Genomic DNA, 25,010 nt, shown 5'->3' with positions numbered 1-25,010 from the left:
CCCTCCTCTTTTCTTCTACTACCCTCTTTTATCCTGTCCTCCCTTTTTCTGTGGAGGCCTCCGACCCCATCAAGGCTCGTTCTGTTCATCCCACATGTGAGGGGTCAGTGCGTACCCCACAAGAATAAACCAGCCACTCAATGTGAGGATCTTTGTGTACGTCCTCATCCCCCTACCCGCTTTTCTCTCTTTCTCTCTCACTTACTTGTGCCCTATAGATGAGAATTGGCTCCATTCACAGCGCTTCCCTCCCCCCTGGAGTGAACTTCTCAGGGCCCTAACAGCGCAATTCTATGCCTTATTGCTCCGGCTCCTCCATGGAGAACAGTCTGGTCAAAGCATTTGTGAGGACACGGACGGAAATGAACTGGCTTTGTGCTTAGTCTTGACATATAGGCAAGATCACGTGGTGAAGTCTGTGGGGCAGAGCATTTAACAAGAGAAAAGGGCAGAATGTGTAAAATGTCTCTTAAAGGCCTCCAAGTAGCCATCTTGGAAGGAAAATGCCAGGACCTATTTAGAAATGAAGCAGTGTTATGAGTTTGGCCCTGCTGGCTGTCATCCAGCTTAATCCACATTGTGTTCTGACTTCCTACGGTACCAAAGCTGGTTTCTCAAGCTCATCTCCACCTCGTGCTTAATCTCCCCCTGCTCTTTCATTAGGACCACACCATGTGTTGAATCTAAAGAAATGAAGCGGACACCTCATTTCGAGCAAGAATGAGCCGCAGAAAGCTTTTGTCCACGGCGGGAATGCCCGTAAGACAGAGAGGGACAGTGTTTGGCCTGACTCGGGTTGCTACACCCGGGCTGGAGAAAGCCATGGCAACGGGAAGCAGAAGGTCTACTGGACCACATAGCGCTGATACAATACGGCCGCTCGGGGTTTGTCATTCCAGTCAGGCCTGACCCAAATTACGACATCCTGGGAAAAAGTGGCCCACTTCAACTGGCACACATGCACAGACATGCTTAATTGGGCTTGGATATATTTGACTGATAGCGATAATAAACAAAACTTATGGATGCTTGAAGTCCCATCACTGAGGAGAAAGGCCCTGTTCATGATTTAACACCGCAGTCCGTAGCCCAGGGCTGCTGGATTATTGGGACTTTCCGATTGTTTACCCAATGTGTCTACAAGCTTCTTTCCCATCTGCGGTTATGATTCTCAGTATTTCAAGCTTAATGGTCTTTTGTGTTTTCATATGTTTATTATCTCTTGTCAACAGCCCCGGGGAAAAAATCTGCTTAAAATGGAAAGAGTAACAAAGAAGCGATTAGGAGCGTGACTACAGAAGCGTTTCACTTTTACTGTTGCATGTTTTACCAAAAGGCAAAAAAAAAAAAAAAAAGTCAGAAAAATGCACAAATGCTAAACATTGTGTTGATCACAAGTGATTTTTTTTTTTTTTTTTTTTAACTTCACCAAAAGTTGTTTTGTGAGTTTTTGTTTTGTTTTACTTTTTTGCTTCTTTTAAAGCAGAGCTGGGATTAATGTTGGCGGTTCTGCTGTCATGCACGACAGATACACGCGCACCAAAAACGGCCTTTCGTGCTGCACCGTTCATTCTGCCCAGAATAAAGTTTAAATCCAAACTTTTTTTTTTCTTGCCTGGCTTCCCGTGTAACCGCCTCATAATCACATCACACCTTCCCCAAGAAAAAAACGCAGCAGTAAGTGTGCACCAAAAAAAGAAAGAAAGAAAAATCTTACTTACTTTATTTTGGAGGTCTGTTAGTTGTAAATCAGAGCTTGAAGAAGTAGTTTCTCTAGACTCTTTTCATCTGCTCCTCTGCCCTGCTGCCCTGCCTCTCCAATACTATTTCTCTTTGTGGGCTGAGCATGCGATAGCTGTGTAGTCTTTTTTTTTTTTTTTTTTTCCTTTCTTTCATGCGTGTGTGTGTGTGTGTGTGTGTGTGTGCGCGTGTGTGTGTGTGTGTGTTTTGCATGGGGTGAGGGGAGGCTGGTTGGGTGGGTGTTGAATGCTGGGTTTCCTGACTCGTGATCAGGAGCTCATTACCCCCAAGGTCACTCCAGGGACGCCCCTGCCTGGCACTCTCCAAGACACCGGAGAGAAGATGTGAGATGGAGGATGAGAGTGATGGGGAGAGGAAGGGGAGAAGAGCAGTTAAGAGCTAAAATGCCTGGGAGATCCGCGGGGACGGAGGGAGGAAGTGCTGAGAGAGAACAGATACGGACGAGATACATATAAACAGAGAGGTGTGTGTGTGTGTGTGTGTGGGGGGGGGGTGTATGTTGAGGGGAACTGATCCAAATGCCAACAGAGAGGCGGATATATTCAGGAGAAGCGAGCAAACACACCAGCGGAATCCGACTGTTTGAGCCGCGGATGAGCCAGCAGAGCGGACAAGCTGGGAAAAGCGGCCCAGTCAAACCATAGAGTTATATAAAAATGCCATGTTGATCCGTGGAAAAGTGAGCCCAACCGCAGCAATCAATAGTGTATTGACAAACACCAGCTGGGCTCTGGATTCGTTTTTCAGCTTTTCATATTCTGGAAAAAAAAAAGTTACATTTACAGTAAAACTGAAAGCTCTCTTGATCTGAAGAAGGCTGTCTGCGTAAGTGAAGCGACCAAACTAAAGCGAATCTCTGACAGGGAGTTTTATGATGGCGCCACTTTTTACAGCACGTTATTCTTTCCTGTTCTAACACATTAAAAGAGTCCTTAAAAGCTACCACAGCTGTAACTGTGTAGTTATGTAGGAATCCGTAAAGCTGTGCAGGTCTAATTTATTTTCCCCTGCTGTGTAATTCATTATTGATTCCATTTTCCAAATAACTTACCCAACAATGATTTTCTGTTTGACCAATGGATTAATTGGCTAATTACATTTATTTCAAGCCTAAACAAAATACCAGTGTTCTACTTGATCTGAGATCTGAGTCCTGTCTCATTCATCACCGTAAAACAAGTCGATGAGACGAACGGTTTTAGAAATGTTTAAAAAAAACAAACAAACCCTGAAGGCTTCATTCAATAGTTAAATTTGAATATAGATAAAAAAATCATGGGTCATAAATCAAATCAAAACATCATTTAGCCTTTCTTCGACACTAGTTTGTGCTTTTATCTCTCAGGTCTCCTTTTTAGAGGCGGTGCAGCAGTAAGTCGAGGTTGTTCTCTCAGCAGATGGTGGGAGATGACCCTGTAGAGCTGGAACTGGCGCTCTGCCACAGCTGGACAAACCTGGATTGACAGATTACAGCGCGCACAATCAATAAAGTGCACCATTAGCTGTCCACAAAGCCCCTGCACGGTACTAATGTCAGACCGCCTCTGTAAACTCTCCATAGTCCGCACGCACAGAAATGGCCTCATATTTCACGTTATGAGGCTGTCGTTCCTGGCTCGGGTTATTGACTGAGTGTCTGGCATGGATTTCATTCAGCAGTAAAAAAAAACAAAAAAAAACTTCACAGCTCACGATTATTAGATACCCCCATTTCAGTGCCAGTATCAGTTGTTAAGCTGCTATTCATACGGCAATCACAATGTCGTTATGCACCGTTTGAGTACTTTAACGGTTATTTATAGTTAACAGTGTACCCAAAAGTCATTGTGATGAAGGCTCAGCATTATAATTATAATCAGTCTTCATTAGTCAACTTTGTTCAAGTCTCTTAAAATCAAATCTCCCAAGTATACAGGGTTTTGTGTTAAGGAGGTAAAGCACCATCTACATTTCTATAGTTTCCTGGGTCAAGATACCAAACCCCCAAAAATCCCCCAATATATCATTAGTGCGTGAATGGTGGAAAAGCACTCTGCATGGTCGATGAGACCAGAAAAAGCGCTTTATAAATGGAATCAATTCACCATTTGCAAGCAAATTGTAGGTCTTCAAAGTCGCTGAGCGATTGTCCATAAAAATGATACAGTTTGAATCAGTTTTCTGTCAAAGCTGAGTTAAAGGTTGGTCTAAAAAGACTCAACAACTTTCAGATTGATATAAAAAGTGGTGAGAAGGTGAGATGAGTTCAAGTCGAAGTGAAGTCCATAAAGGAGGATGAGGCATGCACTTAGAATACCTTTTGCAAAGAAACTTTCATTTGAAAGCTATCAAAGGGAAAAAAAAAAGGCAGAATTTATGAGCAATAGTTCAGCAGCAGAGTAATTGATTAGTTATCAGAGGGGCCTTCTGGATATATGTTGCATCTGCCCCTGAAATCTATGTAATAATAATCATAATAGTAAAATATTTATATCGCTCCTTTCAAAACAAGTGGTACAAAGTGCTGTACAGCAAACTGACAACCAAAGTCAACTAGAGTCTCAGTTAAGGCAGAAACTTTTTTTTTTTTTCAACTAGGTCAAGAAGTTGAGCAAAGCTGAGAAGCTAAGGATCCCTTCAGTTTTTATAAAATTTCTAAATCGGTATTAAATTGTATTTGTGCGTGTGCCTTTAGCTTTAGCCCATCGTTCATACCTGCTGCCCGACCCAGAGCCATCCTGATGCTCCACACGTTGAGCATCATATTGCACTGTTGAAGATTTTAACATCAGCCCCAACGATGGCCAGTAATTAGTCTGACTCATACTCCCCCCCGCCCCACTGATAACAATATAGTATTTCACTGCCGCTGTCTCAGATTCAACTCATTAATAATACATTTCTTCCATTTGCGTCTCCACCCAGCTCGACTCTAAGTGTGTGATATGCTTTAGCGCCATCCACAAGGAGCGCCTGCAATGATATCATTTCCCTCGTTTGATTAATTACGATGTAACAAAGGATGGGAGTAAACAGAAAAGATCTTTCATTGTGCTGAAAGCACAATAGGAGCTCCACAATATACATGCCGTTTGCACAGATATAGAAAAGTTTGAGTGAAATTTGATCTTTTTATCAAACCCTCCCATTTTATTTCTTACTCATCTTAAACTCGTCCCCTGTCATTGTGAGGCTGAACAGAGCCCGGCGTCGGAGCCGCTGTTAAGCCAAACTAACCCTGTTGGTTGAGCATGTCCAGTGGCAGCCCAATAAGAAGACGCCAGTAACTCGGCCTGTCTGTGGTGAGCGTCTGATGAAACCAAATGAAATCAGCCTGTCGAAGTCAGGCGCAGCATTTCTGGCCGTCTTTCTAATGTCTTTTTGTGTGTGTGTGTGTGTGTGTGCAACCACAACTCCATGGGCTCTGCTCCTCCATCCCATCATTCTCTTACACAAACACCACAAAGCATCTGCACGGATGACAGCGACAGGAAATGGCAGAAAACTAATTTTTCCATGTGTGAGATTTTTTTTTTTTTTTTTTTAACTCCAAAGCAAGAATTCAATTTGAGCATTGTGTCTGGAAGGAAATGGAAATCGAATTTATAGCTGTTAGAAGAGGAGAGAAACTACAAAAACATCAGATCAGTCAAAAACAGTTTAGATATGAGATAATCACATAAACAACATATTCCAGAGGCAGCGGGGAAACATTTGCATGTTTTGGTTTGTTTTTTGGCCGCACACTTCATTGTTCATACGGAGATACAGTGTGAGGACAAAATCCAGGAACAAAATGTCGTGACTCACAGAATGTACCCTGCTAGGCTGCAAGTCATACGAGACGCAGGACGGAAAACACACAGCTGAACAGCTGCGGGGCCGTGGCTCCTATTTAAATCTGTATTTAGCTAAACGCTGCGCGCAGCTGTCCGTCAAGTTTATTCATATCGCAAGTTTTTGTCTGAGAGCTTTGCAGCACGGGACTGACACAGATACGATACTATTAATAATAAAACCCTATCAGGAACAAGTGAGGAGTGAGTAATGTGAGGACAAGGAGAAAAGATATCCTTAATCAAGACTGACAATATACAAAAGTAAAGTATCCTGTATGAAGTTTCATCACCGATGCCATGACCGTGGTGGCAGCTCATAAAGGGGAAGTCTCCTGTCGTAAATAAAGGCAGCTTCGATACAAACCTGCTACATCTGAGAGAGGGGAAGAGGTGTCTCAGCAGTTATCATGTGATCAGATGGCTCTCTTCGTTCATGAAACAGGAGTGGGCGGTGGGGGCCAGATTCAGGGCAGACCAACAAGCTGCTAAACATCACTTGACTATTATCGAGGTCAGTTAACTAAAGGTCAGAAAAATGTGAGCCAAAGAAAAGAAAAGATGGTTTATACAGCCAACAGGCATGATTAGAATGGAAATCCAATAATTACTTTTATTTTAGCTCCATTTTGGTCTCCTCCAGCAGCTGCGTTGATAGTGTTGCCTGTCAGGCAGTTAAAACCAGACGAGTAGCACACAATGTCAAGCAGCGATGTTTTGCTGAAAACGGGCACAAAATGACTCAACAAGAGCAGTGAAAGTAACATTAACACAACTCAAGTTGTGGGCAAGAAAACTATAAAACATTGAGCTAACAGAGTTGGTCATTAATTCCCAGTGGGCCGCTTCCTCACTACATATAATCATCTGATCAATTGTTAATGTGAAAACACAGCAGTGCAGCTCGAAAGTCTTTTTTTTTTTTTTTTTTTTTCTATCCTGGCCGTTTTGTTCAGTGGAACTGATCAGTACAAACAACAACCTGTACTCTTACATAACTTAGATTAACCAGGCAGAAGCACAATGCAAACGTCTCGGTAAAGTCGATTCCCATCTCCATCCAGTCCTTATGAAAGCACAACCTTTAGTTCATGGCTCTCATCTATTGAGCTTCAGCATGAAGTAATGAACAGTATCCCATTATGCCCATTTCATTTCACAAGAAGCTCAGTTTCATTAATAAACCATAAGCTCTTGGGTGAATATTAATATTTATACATCTATGCTCTAGCTAATAAAAGTGAAGAGATTTTTACTTTCCAAAGATCGTCGTTGGAATACAGGCGACATGTTTTATTGTCCTCTTGATGTTGTTGTTGCCAACTTTGGGCGAGATGTTTGTTTGTTCGGTTGGTTTTTTTGATTAAGGATAAAGCAACGAGAGAGGTTTACTGCCAGTGCTCCCAAGTCCACAGCTGCATTTGTTATTCAGGGCTTAATGCAGTATTTAATCTCCATTTAAAATCCATTTGATGCTAATTACTCATCATACAGTTTCGGCGTCAGCAGTGCAATTGGTGAAAACCCATTGATTAGAAAGATAATCAGACTGAAAGTGAATGAATGCCGTTTCATTAGCCCGATGCTTTTATATGATAATGTAATTCCCTCCTTTTGGAAAGCAGGGATTCCTTGGGATCTTAGAATTTATGAAGTCTCCAGCTACACTCGGGTGTCATAGCGGAAGCTGCTGTCAGTCAAACAAATGGAAATCTGATACAGTACAGGGTTCATTTTGCTGCGAAACAATGCATGCAAAGTTTATTGGCTGAATTTCAATTCGACTCCAACCAGACAAATCAAACATGCCCTCTCCTATATCCAGTCATGCTGGACATCCCGGCCTCGACGCTGCAGAACTTAATTTATGGCTCACAATTAATCTGAAGGAGCCAAAACCCTCCAACGTGGCTGGCGGTGCGTGACGGCGTTGGCGAAAAAACAGCTCTGGTCTGATTCGTCTCCCAGCCAACAGTCTGGCCTCCGTCGCTCAGCGTTTATCTGCCTCCATACGCTTCCCCCCCAAAAAACTCATTAATCTTTAATGGCTTAATTCTGTGTTCCCAGTATGGCCGGCGCATGTTCTCATTAATGGCTTTTCAGTCTTATGCTATGGAGCAGAAGCAAGATTATAAAATGTCTGTTTCTTAAAAAAAAAAAAAAGAATAAGTAAAAAGGAAGCTTAGATTGAAAACGGAAAATGTACGTGATCCTTCTTGTGATTATTTGATGTCGAGCGCTGCAGATAATCGAGTGTGAGATCTGGCAGGAGGGATGATGACAGAAAATGAAAATGCATAAAAGCGAGTCGCAGTTCAGACAAAAATTAAGAACTTGTGAAAGACACTGAAAGACGGGGCGAACCAAGTTCAAAGAGGGCGACGGATTCTCCGCTGCTGAAGAGTTCGGCTGCTTGGTAATGATGAAAATATTAAGACGGTTTGTATTTGCCAGGTGAGCAGGTTGTGGACCTCAACAAGAGTGCAGAGTGATCGGTCTCAAAACAGAACGCAGCCTTCTACATTTCCTCCCCTCTCTAAACATAAAGTACACTCCTCCGATATCCGGGGGGGTCCGGGAATACAACAATCCCAACTTTGAGTTGTCAAAACAACCCAAAGCCTCTGAAAATGAAGTGTGCACTTCAGTGTATCTCTCACGCATGTTGCACAATAGCTTCAGGGCCAATTAGGGGGTGAATTGTTTTGAAAATACTACAGAGAAAGGACGAAGGCGGGGGAAAGGGGAAGTGGAGAAAAACTCAAATGACACATGATCAGCCCAGTTCTGCAAAAGTAAAGTTTGTGCTGTCACCCAAAGAGAAAATTAAAAAAAAAAGGAGACAAAGAAGGAGGAAAACACAGCGCTTTGTACTTGAGCTTGCAGCGTCTCAGAGTTCCCAGAAGTTACCTTTAACAATAGGATTAGCGCCAAGCTGCGTAGCCAAAAAAAAAAAAAAAAAAGACGAGGAGAGGGAGGATGAAAACTGCCTGGGATCGCTGCTATCACTGATGGGCCCTGAACCCCCCGAGGGAGCACGTGTCTTTCTGTTTGATTTGTTCTGTCATCTAGTCTGTAGCCAGTTGGCCGGGGGCTGTTTGCTTGGCACCGCGCCGCCCTTTTATCTGCCGATTGAAGGAAGGGAAACAGCTCTGTCACAAAGCAGAGAACCTTCCCCACCCGTCCGCCTCCTCCTCCTCCGAGAAGCAGCTCGGTCCCCAGGACGTCGGGTCGTGTTGCCTCATACCTGATACCGCACGGCCGCTTGATGATGAAGGTCCCGTGGTGGGACTGCACAAATTCGAGCGTCTAATTCTTCTCTCCGTTTTATCCGTGGTACTTAAGCGAATTTAGATAGAAGTCAATATCCTCATAATAAAACACCTCTGTCTCACTTCAGCTGATCACTAGTTGTCAGTGTTTGAAAAGGCCTGCAGTCCCAATCAATAAGAAAATAAATTACAGCTGGAAACCTCGCCAGAGGGCTGAGCAGAGAGGTTGAGCCACAGCTGCAATTCAACTACAGTTCCCTTCTTGCCAAAAACAAACAAACAAACCATAAAGAGATGGACAAATACTCTCAGCAATGAGATAGCATCTGTGTGACAGGGGCCGTATGCAAACACGACGGATTTCTCTCCACGTTCGACGCTCCCAATCTTCGAGGGATTTAGCAACACAGCTAAAGTAGCAGTTAATGGCAACGGGCCCCTCGGCCTCATTTCTCCACTCGCCGGCTTCTCTCTGAATCAGCCGAGCGTGTAAACAGACATCAGCTTAGCCTGGCTGCGGTCCTGCCCTTTGCAGGTGCTCACTGTCAATCCAGGAGGTGGTAAAGTAAATAAAAGTCCATCTGACAACACAGCTCGGACCATCTGCAATCAGCTCTGTAGACCGCAGGGTTTACACTCGGCCTTGGTAACTCGCACTGTAGCTCTTCATGCACAATATTGAAAGCAGCACAGGTTAGCAGACTTGTTATTAAACTTGAGCGTCTACCTGCACTATTTGATTTTGAATCGCTGTAAAAGGTGATTTAGTCCCATCGGTGGGGAAAATGCAATCAATCCCGATTAAATGAGACTCACTTGTTTGCAAATGAGAGGGACAGTTATCGGCGTCGAAGACTTCGAAACGGGAATGTCCAGCTCAAATCAGGGACCAGGCAAAGTAAACTCTCTTCAAACAGGGACCTGCAGCTCGTTTTGATTAACATCCATTTTTTATGAAACAGCGGCAGCTGCAGCTGCAGCCTCGGCAGGAGCGAGCTGCAGCAGTGAACAGTTTGTCACGGATGGAAATGGACGTTCTCGCAGAGATAAAACGTGAGGGTTATCCACTGCATTGCAGTCATGTTTGCTGTTCACTTTTTATCCATCAACAAGCTATACCACAGTATTCTCATTAGCAGGCTTTAAATGTGATGCATTACAATGCAGCCTCCCGAACAGTTTCCATTATTGTAATTGGAAGAGTGGGTTCATACGTTTAACTACAAAGCTATATCTTTAACACATTTTTTCAAATCTCTTCTAAAACTTTGGTGTTTTTTTTTTGTTGTTGTTGTTTTTTTTTTTAAGATAAGCCTTTAACTTGAAGAGAATTTGCATCAGGCGTATGAATATTGATCACAGGCATTAAAGATGAACCAATTTGAGCCATTTGCATTCATAAAGTCAATTTATGACCGGCAATATGAGGAAAAGCACCCGAGCAAAGCAGCCGCAGTGGTGTGTGCTTCTTCGTGTGTTTTACTTCGCAGACCGCACTGATGCCTGTGTTAGTGTCTTCTGTCATATCAAAGGAAATGAGGGCGAGTCTGCTCCAAAAGCAGCTGTGTGATTTCCACTTAATGAGGTGAGAAAAGCACCCAACTTTGAGCAGGTAAAGCCGGAGTGTTGACCTTTAACATCCCATAAGCATCAGTCACAGAAGCCTGACAGACTGCAAACAACTGACCTCTCACTGGCCGAGATCATGCGTATCACTCACGGCGAAGAGGCGTCAAGCTGTCAGCGCAGAGAAGATATTTGGGTGAAATCAATTAGCCATTCATCTAACTACATCAATCAAATAATGTCTCTTCAGATTTACTGCAATCTAAATATATTAAAATAAGAATATTTGAAACACTTTTAGTAGCTTGCATGTACAATGTGACATTTATTATAATGCAATTTGAATCTGAGAAAAAATCTACATTGAGTTTGGCGTCATACCTGATAAACTGCAGCAGGAAGGCGGAAGTCATTGACTGTGAAAGTGCATTTTAAGGCAGCAGTATCACGTAGTAGTAAATAATACCTGTTTATGTTCCAATGTGATTCTCTGTACACTTTAAAGCGTCTTTTTCTACCCCACCTCTCTGCCAGCGTCTTGGCAGTGTGACTTTACACAACATAAAAGATTCCTTTTTACGACCCATTTGCGAACGTTATGAAGTTCGCTTTTCAAAAGCTACAACCGGCCTCCATCGATGTCACAGCACCGCGTAGCTGCACGCTGATGGTCCCAAGTGCTAAACATTCAATAAGACGGGAACTTCACAGAGGGCGCCGCGTGGTCAGAAGCCCGACAAAACAATTATCTCAGCTCGTCCCCCCCCCATTGGTCAGCTGCCTTCAACATCATTGTTTTCATCAAAATCGAAAAGAGGCCTGACTGAATGCAGCTACGGAAAACTCCTGCATCTTTGGATCGATGGCTGATTGCACTGCCAGCTCTGGTTTAAGCACCTCCCATCGAAAGCCAGGCGCAGCGAGTCGATACAGATGGTTCCCGTATTATAGGTCACGTTACAGCCATCACGTTAACAGAATGGAGGCTGAAGTCTGAGTTATTGTGCACTGTTCATAGTAAAAAGGCTTAGCTTGCTGCCATGCAGAGAAACTCCCATTCTGTTATATTGAGGAAGCAAACGTTGCTCAGAGCGGAGAGTGGAACCCCCCCGGCTTCAAATAGATCTGACATTCATCAGATTTAGGCCATCGCCTAGTTATTAATATTGAAAAGATAAAATGACGGACCACAACAAAGACTTCAAACACGGCATTGTTCGGTCTCGCCCACGCTAAAACCTGTGATTTTTCAAGTTGAGAACTCAGCCAAGCTGCAGGATAGTCTCATTATGCAACCGCTATCATCAAATGCACTCAGTCGGGGCTTCGAATGAAGAGTTTGCTGTGTCTTCTCTTCTTGAAAGGAGCCGCCTTGATAAAGAAGGGTCTCTTATCAGTTTCTCCTCTCATTCTACAATCTGCACTTTTCTACACCATCTCCTCTCTCTTTTTTTTTTTTTTTTTTTTCCCTCCCACTTTCATAAACACATTAAAACATGTCAAGACATAAAAGTCATTAGCCCTTGTAGTCTGGCATTTAAAGGCAGCCAGTTCTCTGAGTCATCTGGGGACACCATCCTCCTCCTGTAGAAATGTCAAACTAATAAGGTACAAACAGCCGCCGTAATCCGATTCAGTGTACGTCTTTAAGCATGAGATGCAATCACTTTATTCAGCCCTCTTGTCTCCCAGCAACATGTCTGTCTCTGAGTCTTTTCTTCTAACCTATACATGAGGGAGTTAGGAGGGAAACTGTGCTCGTTTCTGTTGTTGTTGATGTTGAAAGCCGGCTCATTTAAAGTCAAGGGAAAGCGTCTCTCTCTTCTGACATTTGCAGCAACAATCCTATCACAAGTCTGAGGAAAATAGTCGATCTCAAGTGCCAATTGTGTGAGGTTTGCCAAGGTCAAGTCTCCTCAGAGACATATTTAATGTATTTTACAGAAGAAAACAGCCACAATAGCCAAGCACACCATAAGAGCCAAAGCCCCTTATTAAAGTGCACATGAACATGCTTTTCAATCGCGTCACATGGTCTTCATCGGTATGTGTTGCCTTCTGTTTATGATTTCATCCATCACTTTCACATTCATTCACTCCACTAAAACAGCAATTTCCTGCAACGGTGAAATAAAATATACGTAGCGTGCACACACACCATCTGAACACACTCAGAAATATGCTGAACCATCCTGTAGTATATTACGGAAAATCACAGATTAAAGAGTTTTTAGTAGCCATATTCAACATCCTTTACATTTTCATTTAATAAGGCCGCATTACCTGGCTCTGCTAATGATCAGCATCATTTCAGTCATTCCCTTTCTACGTTAGTTTTCTAAGCAGATGCTTGATGGCCCTTTAAATCGTTTTGTTTTTTCTGTATTAGAATCAGGTTTAGATTTATACATAAACAGAATTTCCTTTTTGAAAATATAGCTATTAAAAAAAGCCAACTAATCAGGAAAGAACAGGTTAGATTGCTTAAACATTGAGAGAAAGATGTTGCAGTGCAATATTTATAGTGATGGAAATGAGAGCGTGATATGACTGACTGTTAACTACGCAGAGGCCTATTTACTCCGAATATAAACCATCTATACAGGACGATAAAGCGACAGACATAAAATCTAAACAAGACGTGGAGTGGGAGTTAAAGTGTATGTGAAAGTATTTACGACGAACAACGCACCTGAGCTCTCGTCATTGGAGGATAAAGGGTTGGGATAATGGGACGGAGTAGATGTGAACGATGCTGCAGTGTTTCTGTTTTTTCCATCAGTCATTGTGCGTCCGTCTGTGTTTGCGTGTGTTGCACACACTCGTAGTGAACACCTCTGGAGTTGCTGCTGACTGCCCAGATTACAGGATTACTGCTGTTGCGGACTGTTTGACACCTTTAATTCAGCCGAAAGCTCCAATCCTGTTTCTGACTGCGGGGATTTATATCATTTAAATCCTCCCTGTGGCTAAGATTTAGAAAAAAAAAAAGTATTTTAATCTGATGGTTTGAAGACACTGTAATGCATGCAGCCTCAGGAATGTTAATTAACGTTCAGGTCACAGAAAGTCCTTTGAGGAAGTCGGGTAAATATTTGAACCACTGGGGAGTGTTTGATTTATCTACCAAGACACACAGCCTCACAAAGAAAATTAAAACCCATGTATCTTTTAAGTGGGATCTGGATTCTGCGACTGTTTTGTCCAGACTGTGGCCATCAGGTCGTTTATCAGGCAAATTAGTGCATTACACACCCTTTGATGCGTTGTCTTGTGCTTTTATCACACCCAGTAGGAGCACAAACCGATAAACACACACACGCATGTACACACATAGAGGGCTTGTCGGAGTCAACGGGGGATTCTTCCGCCTCCATCCGGCAATCTATATTTTATATCTGCCCCAACATAGAGCCATCAAAGGCGGGATATCCGTCTCCCAGATCAGCTTTTAATGTTCACTATCATGTGATGGAGGCCCGTTGGGTGTCATGCTGGTGAGGCAAGCACATCTATCTGAGCCCTAAAGAGACCCCGGCCTCCCTTCAGTCAATGAAACGCATGGAAGCCCGGGGCTTGTTCCTCGTTCCTGGAGAACAGAGCCACATGCAGTCTCTGCACTCGTTAAATTGTTTTCTGATCCACCAGATAAAACCAGCAGCTGTGCAGGTTATGATGACTCAAAGCCCAAACGCTGAGCTTGACGACGACGCCGCTTCATCGCCGGCGAGATCTGTGGCATCAGCCCTGCATCCACTCATGCCACGCCACAGTTGACTTGACGCATCGCTGGCCAAGGGCGGCTGCGGCCCCATCGGAGTCCTCCTGGTGCTCCAACCGCCAACACCCAACTTCAGATTCTGTGATTTCATCTCCTCGATCTGATTGCGGTTCCCCAACAGCGATGCCAGAGGAAACCCACACAGGCTCGGGGAGAACATGCAAACTCAGCACAGAAGGGCTCCAGGCCTGGAGCTGAACCCACGACCTTGCTGTTGCGGGGAAACAGCGCTAACCACTATGTCGCCTTGCTGCCTCCCCATTAATACCCCACATCTGCAATTCAAGATCACATAAAATAGTGAGAAGATGAAGAAAATAAAAAAAAAGCTACATAACTCAGTTCCAGCTGAAAGTGGTTTCAAGCAATTCGCTGACATGGGAATCCATTTCCTGACTCCCCCTCTAACATTTATGATTGAAGAGCAGTGAGGAAAAAAAAAAAAATCTAATAAAGATTTGGGTCATCACAGACAGCAGATTCATCCAGCTAAAACAAAATTGTCATCGCTCTGCTTTACTGAGGCGGAGTTTAAAGGGTAGTGAAGAAGCCAGAAGGGGAAATGGGTTAGCGGAGAGCAGCCGAGCTGTGGTGTATTGCGCTCTCCCTGTCAGACGGAGCTTATTGAATTGATGTCACTCCTTTAAACTCCGGCGGCGACGTGCTGACGTGTGCAGGTGTATGTGTGTGGAAGAGGCAAACACGGATAACTGTGGCTTTCCTGTGAATCTGGAGGGCCTGGCGACCTTCTCGAAGTTCAAGGAGCCTCTCCAACAAGATTAAATTCACTTCTAAATCACTGCACATTTCTGTTTCTGAAAAATATTGGGGGTGCTTAAATGTAGTCTTTTTGCCACATGCACATTTCAAATGTGGGTGTGGGTGAGCAACACGCAAGTTTGTCTTTGCAGTCAAGCCCCTCCTACACACTTCCAAATACACAACCAGGGAAAGGACCGCAACTACATCACATTTCCTTTCAATATCTGAGAGTGTTGCCAAAGGTTTCTCGGTTATTACCAAAGAGAAAAGTCGACGAGACCGAAAGAAGGAAAGGAAAAAAGAAAAAGGTCTGGTCTTTGGTGAGAGTGCCTTGGAAGTAATAGTCAAATTGTGTATTTAATCTAATTTATATGGAGCACTCAAGATGTGTGTGAAAGGGGAGATGGAGTAAAAGCATCCTCTGATGAAATGGATGTGCAGTATTTCCCGTTGACTCGGCGCTCGCTGCTCACAGGTCGTGATGTGAAGAGCATGAAAATGATTTGTCAGTGCAAGTATTTTAATCTGAAAAGATCAAATATTGATAGAACAGAAAGTATGTTTCCCTTCTGTCCTATCTCTCTTTCTCTTGTCTCTCTGGTAGCAATTACAACTATGACTAACTTTGGAGATTAATCAGATACACTGCTTCACTGAATCAGCTGGTGTTGACTGACTAATCTTTTTATTTTTTTTTTTTTGAGATTGAGGCTAGAAGTCAAAAAGCTAAATTTGACGCTCGAGTCTCAGATAAGGATCTTGCAGTTAAATGCAAAAGTGTGAGATCAAATACTGCTGATACTGAAACGTGGTTTGCGTGAATTTTGGCTTTGGCTGCACATTGATGCTGGGACGATTTCTTGGCTACGTATTTGTTTCCAAACAAACCATGAAGTGAAAGTGAAGGAGAAAAAAGGACTGGAGGCCTTTCATGATGGAAAAGCTGTTTTCAACTGGCCTTGGTGATGGTTTGATTTTTTTTTTTTTTTTTTTTTTTTTTCTATTCAAGATGCACAATCTGATTGGCTAAAGTTAGCCCGGAGAAGACTGTCATCGTCAGATGGTTCAGCCAATCACCTGCCAGGTTTTTGAAAGGACCTGCTCTTTTCCAAACTGTTTCTAACTGCACCTTCCCAGATGGTTCGGTTTAACAATCCATCTGGCACATCAGGGCAAAGTCAGGAGGAAAAGGAAACAGATCCGAAGAATCTGAATTCCAGATAAGTTGAGACAGCTCAAAAACTGAGGTGTCACACAAACACAATGCATACAACACCAAAATAACAACCAGCTGGATCTAATCTCAATTTCTGTTGTTGGTGGAGGCCAAAAATGGAGCAAAAAGGAGAATAAATATTGGAGTTAAATGGACAGGCAGGATAATTGATGTATTGCTTTAACCAGGCACCTTTTCTAATATCAGTTAAAGAGGTGGATGATTGTATATTGTTCTCAAGAAGATAGTTAATGCAGGTGTTGATGACTTAATTTACCTCCAGTTAAAACAAAAACACTTACACAATGAGCATGTGGCGCCTTCATACGAAGATACTAATTACTATCTCTGCAGCAGAAAACCTGCTCAGGTGTGTAATCATGCAGCTGGTTGTGAAACAGACAGGAGTCTGGGAAAAACTACCGCACAATCCCGATCCATAAAATAAAATATCTCTCTATTTGTTTTAACCTCTCTGTTTTATTCCTCCTTCATTTCTTCCTCGCGTGGCCCACCATTGATCACCAGCTTCCATTTGCTTTTTATCGTCCATCCTAACTGCGTAGCACAGCAGAGTAATAGACTATTGACTTTTTTTGTCACATATTTGCAAGTAGGCTTGTACGAGGGTGAGATAAATATGAAACTGTTACGCTGCACTGATAATGTTTCTAGTGCTCCCTCTCAGCTGCCGTCATCAATACTTCTCTTTGGAACCAAGAAGCGGCGCACAGAGACGCCATTTGCACATCAGCTTTGTAAAATGACACCAGAGCAGCCGTCTCTCTTAAGTAAAGTGTTAGACGGCGAGATAGTTCCAACTGGTGTTGTCTCTGCTGTGTGTTCCCGTCCTCATTAGACGTTGATAGACTGACACATCACCCCGCTTCCCTTCTCCCTCCAGGCCAGATGAAGCCCTATGAACATTTGCTGGGTGTGAGCAATAATGAATCACTATTAGCCTGGGTCACAATGGCTGACAACCAATTTACAGGCCAGGTAAATGTAAAGGTTTAAACTGCTTTCATCCCGAGGTAGCAGGTATTTTTCAAAGCCTCAGTAATACACTGAAACAGATCCCATCTTATATCCTGATATTTGCCTCTTCACCTCAAGACATTTTGAGGCGAAACAGTGACGTTTCTGCATGAATGCCACGAGATGAGTCGAGGATCTTCTGGCAAGTTGTTGGACTTTTCAATAAACATGCACATTCTGACATCTAGTGGTATGAAATAATTTCAACCAAAGGGAAACAAACTTTGCAGAAAGTGAGAGCTAAAGCACGTAAGCTGCAGATGACAGCTCACTTGCAAAAGAAATAATCTTCAAGGCAAGAGAGGTCCCGAACACGCCGCACCATCAGCTCTTAACAGAAAAAGTTAAGCTTATTGTCCAAGTGAAGCAAAACCCCAGCAGGTCATTCCAGGGAAGACATCAACCAGAGCATCTGCTGGAGACTCAAAATCCTCCTTTATGGATGACAAACAGACCATCTGCGTTTCCAGTCTCATGACAGGAAAGCATAGAGGGCACGAACACCACGAGCTGAGGAAAAATTATTGAAATAACTTTCAGAAAAACTTGGCTCAACTTCCTCTTGAAGGTGAAAAGCTGCAGGTTTTCATGCAAATCAGTTACTAAAATGTCATAAAATCTCTCTAAAGTGTTATGTCATTGCACAAATAACAGAGCTAATAAATTATTCATAGAATTTATGTTAATTAAATGCAATGTAATCAAAAGTAGGAAGTGAAAAAGCTTTACTTAATTGTTTTCTGGCAAACATCAGCAGCCACCTGAGGTCTTGTGTGTGTTTCCTACAGCTCTCGATGGCCTTCATTTAAATGCAGCTGGTGCAGCACTGAATGGGGAGACTTAGCTATAAGTCAGCATAACTCCAGAGACCGTAGCATTAACCTGCTGGAGAGTCCAGGAACCTACAAGTGGACAGAATGAAAAATATAGATAAACAGACTCGGCTCATTGATGCAGCACATTTATCAAAGAGCAAGCAGCCGTGCGAGCAGGCTCTGTTTTTCTCTGTTTGTCGGTGGGTGTTCTTCGGATGTCAGAGAAAGAAAATAAATACCAAAAAGAAGACAGTCCTGAGAGACAAGGTGAAAAACCAAATTGTGACTCGGGAATTGACCTCAACAACAGACTTCATGACTGACACGTTGACTGAGATGTGTCAGTCTGAATGGAGCTTAACGACACGAGACAGGTTGGAGGTTCTTTGGCTGCAGTCGGGAAAGTCAGACAGGACAGCAGTTCTGGACATAAGTTGAGCAGCCTGAGTAAATTTTCTTGTTGTCTTTAAATGTTTTGAATTATTTAGCGTGGTCAGATTTTCTCGATCTAACTTCAGCTGTTTGTTGGACCAGTTCTTGCCAAACTCTCCGGCTTGAGAGTCTTGAAACCTAAATAAAAATGTACTTGTTGACCTTTTCACGAAAAGGCCGATGAGCATCTACTGAAGAATATGGGAATTATTTATTGTCTGTTTTGATTTCAGCTCCAAAGTCAAAACAGCTGAGTGTAAATTGTATTTCACAAGAAAAAAAGGGAAAATTTTGCAAGACAAGAGAGAAGAAATGCTGTATTTCGATTCTAAATTCATAATCCTGAACTCATCTGGCAACCCTTGATACTTTTCTCCCAACGTTGGAAATTGTGACTAAGATGTTGGGGTAAGTTAAGGGTTAAAAATGCCTCCTCTGCCTCTAAGACTCCGCCCCCTTTGAGTGACTCAGCATAGCAGGAAGTAGGAAGTGGTCACAGTTGGATACGTATCTCTGTCACAGGACTCTGTTGTCAGGTTTGTGCAGCTCTGACTGTTTTTCTATGCAACTAACAGTTTCTCAGTTTATGTCGTCGAGGTTTAAATGCTGTTTTGTGTTCAGTGGTCTCCTTGTGGTGCAGTAAACAGACTGCAAAGAAAGGAATTGTGGGAGTAAATAAGAGCCTGTGCCAGTGTTTATTTATAAGCCGGACCTTTGGCTCACTTTAATTTTCAGGGTAAATCAGGAGCGTCAGAAGCGTCAGAATGGCAGGCAGGTTCTCTCTCCCGGAGGTCGACCTCTCCTGCCCCATCTGTTGCGACATCTTCAGGGACCCGGTGGTGCTCAAGTGCAGCCACAGCTTCTGCGCGCCTTGCCTGCAGGAATACTGGGGTCCGGCAAGGGGACGAAGCCGGGTCTGCCCCCTGTGCAGGAGCCAGAGCGTGGACGACCCCGTGCCCAGCCTGACCCTGAAGAACCTGTGCGAGTCCTACGTCAGTCTGGAGGGCAACGACCCGGAGGAAAAGGCGGGAGAGCTGTACTGTGACCCGGGCCAGATGTGTCCTCACCATGGGGAGAAGCTCAAGCTCTTTTGCTTGCAGGACAAGGAGCCCATCTGCGTGGTCTGTCACACCTCCAGGAGGCACAAACAGCACGACTGCTGCCCCGTCAGCGAGGCTTTAGTGGATGTGAAGGTACATTCTTCAAGATTAAATAAACCAAAGACGGATAGTGATATACTTCATAATGAGTTCCCCAAATAGCTGTGATGAGCTTGATGTTGGATTAATCTGTTTCTGTTTAACGGGGCTTCAAACTAACTTCATCTTAATTATCTGCTCAGGAGAAAATGAAGTCGGCCCTCAGCTCGCTGCAGGAGAAGAGGGATGCGTTTGACAAGATGAAGAAAAACTATGAAGACACTGTTGCCCATATTCAGGTGACATTCGTCATAAACATCATGACATTCACTTTTTCGGGGCCGTGCTTATGCCGGTTTTTAATTTCAGGTGCAGGCTCAGTTTGTGGAAAGACGAACCCGAGAGGAGTTTGAAAAACTGCACAGTTTCCTTCAGGCAGAGGAGGAAGCTAAGATGGAGGAGCTGAGGAGGGAAAAAGAGCAGAAAAGTGAAGAGATGAGGCAGAAGATCGAAGAAATGGAGAGAAACATAATGGCCACATCTGCGTCTATCAGAGACTTGGAGGAGGAGATGGCTTTAGACGACATCTGTGTCCTTCATGTGAGTTTGGAAATGTGACATATGGATTGTTACATTAAGAAGTTTCTGAAATAGTGTTTATCTTTTTTCTTTTTTTTTTTCCAGAAATGCAAGAGCACACTGGCAAGGTAGAAAAACATTTATATTTTACACTTTTCAACTCTTTTGCACTGTGAGGTATAAATAGCACATTATTCTGTTTTCTGCAGAGCTAACTGTCCAATTGAAGATCCAGTTATGGCTCCAGGAGCGCTCATAGATGTTGCCAAATATGTGGGCTCTTTATCTTACCACGTTTGGGAGAAGATGCATGCAATCATCAAGTACAGTGAGTACATACTCTACCTTACTTTTCAGGCCATGTTTGGATTTCTTCTTCAAAGTTTGAGCTGCAGTTTCACTGCCTTCGGGGGTTCCCAAGGAGGAGAACAGGTTGTTAATTTGTATGAGATGCAGTCAAAGTGTGTAACCGCAGACAGCTGACAATCTGCCATGTTTTCTTCAGCCCCGGTGACCCTGGACCCGAACACCGCTGCCCCGTGGCTCATCCTGTCAGACGACCTCAGCAGCGTCCGTGACAGTGATGAGAAGCAGAAGCTGCCCAACAACCCGGAGCGTTTCGACCCCGACACCAGCGTACTGGGCCGCGATGGCTTCACCTTTGGCAAACACACCTGGGACGTCAACGTGGGCAACAACACGGCGTGGGTCGTCGGCGTGGCTAAAGAATCTGTCAAGAAGAAGGAGAAAGTGTCTTCGGTGCTGGGGAACGGCTACCTGTGTGTGTACTTCTACCACAAGATGTACTTCGCAGGTACGTCTCCTCTAACACGACTGAGCCTGAAGAAGAACCCAGGGAGGATCACGGTGCTGCTGGACTGTGACAAGGGCAGAGTGTCTTTCCACAACGCCGACGATGGCTCTCACATGTACACCTTCAAACACAGCATCACCGAGAAAGTCTTTCCGTACTTCTGGGTGGGCTGTCAGCAGTGTCCCCTGACGGTCGAACCACGGGAGCCGCCTGTGACGGTTGCTGAGTATTGTTGATGTTGCAGCTTCACAACTCTTGGCACAAAAAGGATGAAGAACATTTTTTGAATTTCAAACTGCACAAGGAAAGAATCTGAAATCAAAATATTGTCACGTGTGCTTTTCTTTCCCGATTAAGTGCAGGGTCCTCCAAACTTTTCAGAGTGAAACACAACAAATGCCTTATCACTACATTAAAGACAAAGTTATTTCATCCTTCAGATTGATTTCTTCGCTGCATAAGCTCCTACTATTTCTGCACAAAAATATTGTCTGGGTTTTAACATACAGTTGAACAGTTTGTATTTAGATCCATTCTAACTTTAGAGGAGAAAAAAAATCACTTTAATCATAAACTCTAATTTATATGGGTTCAAGTTTTCATAATAATTCTGCCTTTGCATGCCAAACTCTGAATGCCTTTTTGTTCAGTCTTCTTTTTTTAGACTTATTTGGTCCAGACACTAAAAAGCTTTATTTGAATACAATAATGCTGTTGGAATAACAAATAAAGACATTTCAGATCAATATAATGAATGTCTGAGTTAAGTTTGTAGATCCTCTCACCTCACAGTTATAAAGATTAGTATAAAGTCAGAAACTTTTAAATGGAGTTTTGTGTCATTTTTGATTTATATAGTAAATACTACAGTGCTACACAACATTCAGCATTATAATTTCAAGGTGATGATTGTGTAATTGCATGTTGAAAAAGTAAGCAATATACACATATATAAAATAAATGAATTATTGAATTGTATTCATAAGTTGAATGTATGCTACAGTGTTAAAATATTAATATTAATTTATTATTAATTTATTATTGTTATCGTAGTTGGTGTATTTCTTTTTTCTACTTTTTCTTTTTTTATGTATTAATTGGAGCAGCAGTTTGACGCCTCCCAGTCTCTGACCCCCCCCCCCACCGCAGAAAGCTCCGGAGGCCGCTCCCGACTTTTCTAAATGAACTTCAAATGTTTATTTCGCTGCAGAGAGTCCAGACAGTTGTTACAGATGATTTGCATGAAGCAGCTTTTTGTCCACTGAGGTGACTACAGGAGGACTACAGGAGGACTACAGGAGGACTACAGGTACCGACAGCCTCTCGGCTCGTTTCGGTTAATTAACTGCGACGCTGATTGTGCACGATTAGGAAGACTGTTTCACATCCACAAGTAGGTCCAAAAGTTAAAGTTTGGAGTTAAATTAAGTAAATTATGAGCTTCAGTCGATGGACATCGACACAGTCCCTGTAATAAATTAACAATGTAGATTGTTTGCTCTTTCTTCTATCATGATAACATCCATCAGTCTTAATTATTTGCTGTTTAACTTCCGGCATTTTATTGATGCCAGTTCAGTAAAATGGAATAGTTTACATGTTTCAGGAAGTTCAATATGGCTGATGACACACCCAGCCAAGCAATGAAGAGGAAAATGGCAAGTGTTTTAGAGCCCCAACCCAAAACCTCCAAAGTGGCCTTCCTGAGTCCGTCGCTCCTCGTCCTGGAGATCCCTGCTGACACCAACACCAGTCTGCCGGTGTGGGAGGCCCTGACGTCCCAGCAGGTGGACATCGCCTGGACGGTCAGTCCCTACAGCATCAGCGTTCAGTTAACTCCCACAACCACAAAGCTACGCAAGAGCAAAACTTCCAGCAAAAGTGCCTCGGGTGGCGTGCAGAACTCACCTGCATCTTCCGGAGTCCCGCGGCCTCAGATGGTCGTCCAGTCCATCCCTCAGCAACATAACTCCTCCTCCCAGGACGCCTCCTGCGTCGTACTCACCTTCTCCCCCGACACCACCCAGCTTTTGCCGTGCCCTCCATGTCTACCGCAGACAATGACACCAGCCACCTCTCTCACTGTCTGCCTTCCTCTTCTCATCACCCAACCCCAGACTGCCCGTCAGCCCGGCACCATTACCAAAAATCCAGCCCTCCCCACGTCCCAGACGCCAACAACCACACCCACCAGGCCGCAAACCCGTTCCAGAGCGCCAGCCGCCTTTTCCTTTCATACTCGGGGGCCTGAAGTCCAGATCTGTGACAACTTCCTCTTAAGCTCGTGCTGCTCTGGGACGACAGAGCGTAACCTGCACCACACACCCTTCCCCTTTCGCTGGCAGCTGTGGTGCACGACCACCTATCAATGGGTCGACATCTCGCCTCGCTCTCAGATTTTACTGGAGAAGATCTACTGTGATGTCGAACAGGACAAGGTCTGCATCAAAGATGGGTGAGTACGAAGGAAAACCTGGTTCACGTTACTGTTTTACAGCTCAAAGACTGCTGATGCTTTCTTTTGCTCTAAATCATCCAGGGATTTGCGCTACGAGCTGAACTTTGACTCGATGGAGTTGGACGGCTCATTGAAGTACAACGGAGTGAGACGACTGTCCAACTCTGACAGTCTGGAGAGGAACCATTACTTCCCAAGTGAATGGAAAATCTACTGGTGGGGCGACTTGACCTGGGAAGAGTACAATAAGGTAAAGGTTATTTTATTTAGGTTATTAAGGTTATTTTCTTTTTCTCTATTTTTGTTTTTCCTTTTCCCTCACCGCTCCTCGGTGCATTGATGTTTTTGCTTGTTCAATGGCCGGTCCATCTCTTGGTAGAGGATCTCCACCCTCCTGCTGAAGAACATGAGCGAGAAGGAACCCGAATGCTCCTTCCACATCAACTCTTTGGAGTACAAGTTGGACTTCACCACCATGACCCAAACCAACATCACCACGGGGTTCCAGAGGGAGGTGCGCTGCAGACCGGTCTACCACTCTCCTTACTCCTTGTACCCTCACCTGGAGTTAGTATCCTGGAGCTTTTAACCAAGTTTAATTTTAAAGTCTTACCCATGAACTGCTCAAATTTAAATTGAATGATAAAGCTCATAGCACTTGTGAATATCTCCACTTCTTCTCTCCTTTCCTCTACGCTGACACTCAGGACAGGATTACAGACTGACTCCACTGAGCGTGCTGGTGATCCTCCAGAAGCAAACTTTAGCATCGACCCTCTGGAGGAGTTCACATCCTGGTATCCTCCGGTTTGGCGCCTGGCTTCAAAAGAAGATTACAGCCTAATAGATGTCCCAGCAGGAACAAAGACCTACTGGAAGGTCCAAAGCGTTTTCTATGAGAGCATGTCTGAGACCAGGGTGGACATCGTCAGCATCCAACAGCTTCAGAATCTCCTCCACTGGGACAAGTACCAAAGGTCCAGTTGCTTTGTGTGTCTCGTCGCGTTTGTTGTCCAAGACTATCAAAATCCATCCATGACATCACAAACTTGTATCTGCGTTGATGTTGCAGGCACAAGGCGCACATGCAGAAGCAGCACGTGAAGTCCAAGGAGCCTCTGGAGAGACATCTCTTCCATGGGACGAGCAAAGAAGCCTCAGAGGACATCTGCCACAACAACTTTGACCCTCGCTTGGCCGGGATCAACGGCGTGTCCTTCGGTTTTGGAACCTACTTCGCCACCACCGCTGCCTACTCCAACACGTTCTCTGTCAGGATGAGTTCGGCTCAGCTTCACCACATGTTCCTGGCAAAGGTCCTGGTGGGGAAGAAGAGTGTGGGAAGGCACAAATACCGCCGCCCGCCACCTCTCGACCCCATGACGAAGCAGTACCGTCTCTACGACAGCTGTGTGGACAGCATAGACAAGCCCAGCATCTTTGTTGTTTTCGATAGCTGTCAGTGCTACCCGTACTACCTGATCAAATACAAAGACATTCCCAAAGAGATTGATATTTGATGAAACACGTCAGAGTAGCAGCGGTGTTAGACGATGTTAAAC

At 43.9% G+C, this 25,010-nt stretch overlaps 3 protein-coding genes across 4 annotated transcripts in view; 2 read left to right on the top strand and 1 right to left on the bottom strand.

Annotated features, from left to right (window-relative positions):
* The window catches only part of ptn (pleiotrophin), a 34,928-nt gene extending 33,074 nt beyond the window's left edge, over positions 1–1,854 (bottom strand). Inside the window, exon 1 of the mRNA XM_029495298.1 lies at positions 1,722–1,854. The gene's annotated coding sequence lies outside the window, so the exon portion shown is untranslated. The remainder of the gene's footprint in view (positions 1–1,721) is intronic.
* A 17,083-nt stretch (positions 1,855–18,937) lies between these two features.
* trim35-14 (tripartite motif containing 35-14) lies at positions 18,938–21,754 on the top strand. 2 transcript variants are annotated; one of them, XM_029495066.1, is made up of 7 exons: positions 18,938–18,994; positions 19,194–19,651; positions 19,801–19,896; positions 19,967–20,197; positions 20,282–20,304; positions 20,386–20,504; positions 20,682–21,754. In XM_029495066.1, the coding sequence occupies exons 2-7, from the start codon at positions 19,223–19,225 to the stop codon at positions 21,224–21,226; spliced, it is 1,443 nt and encodes a 480-aa protein (XP_029350926.1). In that variant the 5' UTR covers positions 18,938–18,994; positions 19,194–19,222; the 3' UTR covers positions 21,227–21,754. The 2 variants fall into 2 exon arrangements, with proteins under 2 accessions (XP_029350926.1, XP_029350927.1); XM_029495067.1 differs by lacking the exon at positions 18,938–18,994 and having other exon boundaries at positions 19,004–19,651.
* Positions 21,755–22,606: 852 nt separating this feature from the next.
* Positions 22,607–24,968, top strand: LOC115037192 (protein mono-ADP-ribosyltransferase TIPARP-like). Its single transcript, XM_029495693.1, has 5 exons — positions 22,607–23,445; positions 23,530–23,698; positions 23,828–24,019; positions 24,169–24,425; positions 24,521–24,968. Exons 1-5 carry the CDS (start codon positions 22,607–22,609, stop codon positions 24,966–24,968), a joined length of 1,905 nt encoding a protein of 634 aa, XP_029351553.1.
* Positions 24,969–25,010: the final 42 nt, after the last annotated feature.

Source organism: Echeneis naucrates, chromosome 23 (genome assembly GCF_900963305.1).
Source record: "Echeneis naucrates chromosome 23, fEcheNa1.1, whole genome shotgun sequence".
NCBI classification, from domain to species: Eukaryota; Metazoa; Chordata; class Actinopteri; order Carangiformes; family Echeneidae; genus Echeneis; species Echeneis naucrates.
This window is presented reverse-complemented; position numbering and strand designations above follow the sequence as displayed.

Coding starts and splice junctions, on each gene's coding strand:
- trim35-14 (XM_029495066.1), top strand. CDS start 19,223: ATGGCAGGCAGGTTCTCTCTCCCGGAGGTCGACCTCTCCTGCCCCATC. Junction 19,652..19,800: donor AGGCTTTAGTGGATGTGAAG/GTACATTCTTCA, acceptor TTATCTGCTCAG/GAGAAAATGAAGTCGGCCCT. Junction 20,505..20,681: donor GCATGCAATCATCAAGTACA/GTGAGTACATAC, acceptor TGTTTTCTTCAG/CCCCGGTGACCCTGGACCCG.
- LOC115037192 (XM_029495693.1), top strand. CDS start 22,607: ATGGCTGATGACACACCCAGCCAAGCAATGAAGAGGAAAATGGCAAGT. Junction 23,699..23,827: donor CCTGGGAAGAGTACAATAAG/GTAAAGGTTATT, acceptor ATCTCTTGGTAG/AGGATCTCCACCCTCCTGCT. Junction 24,426..24,520: donor CACTGGGACAAGTACCAAAG/GTCCAGTTGCTT, acceptor TTGATGTTGCAG/GCACAAGGCGCACATGCAGA.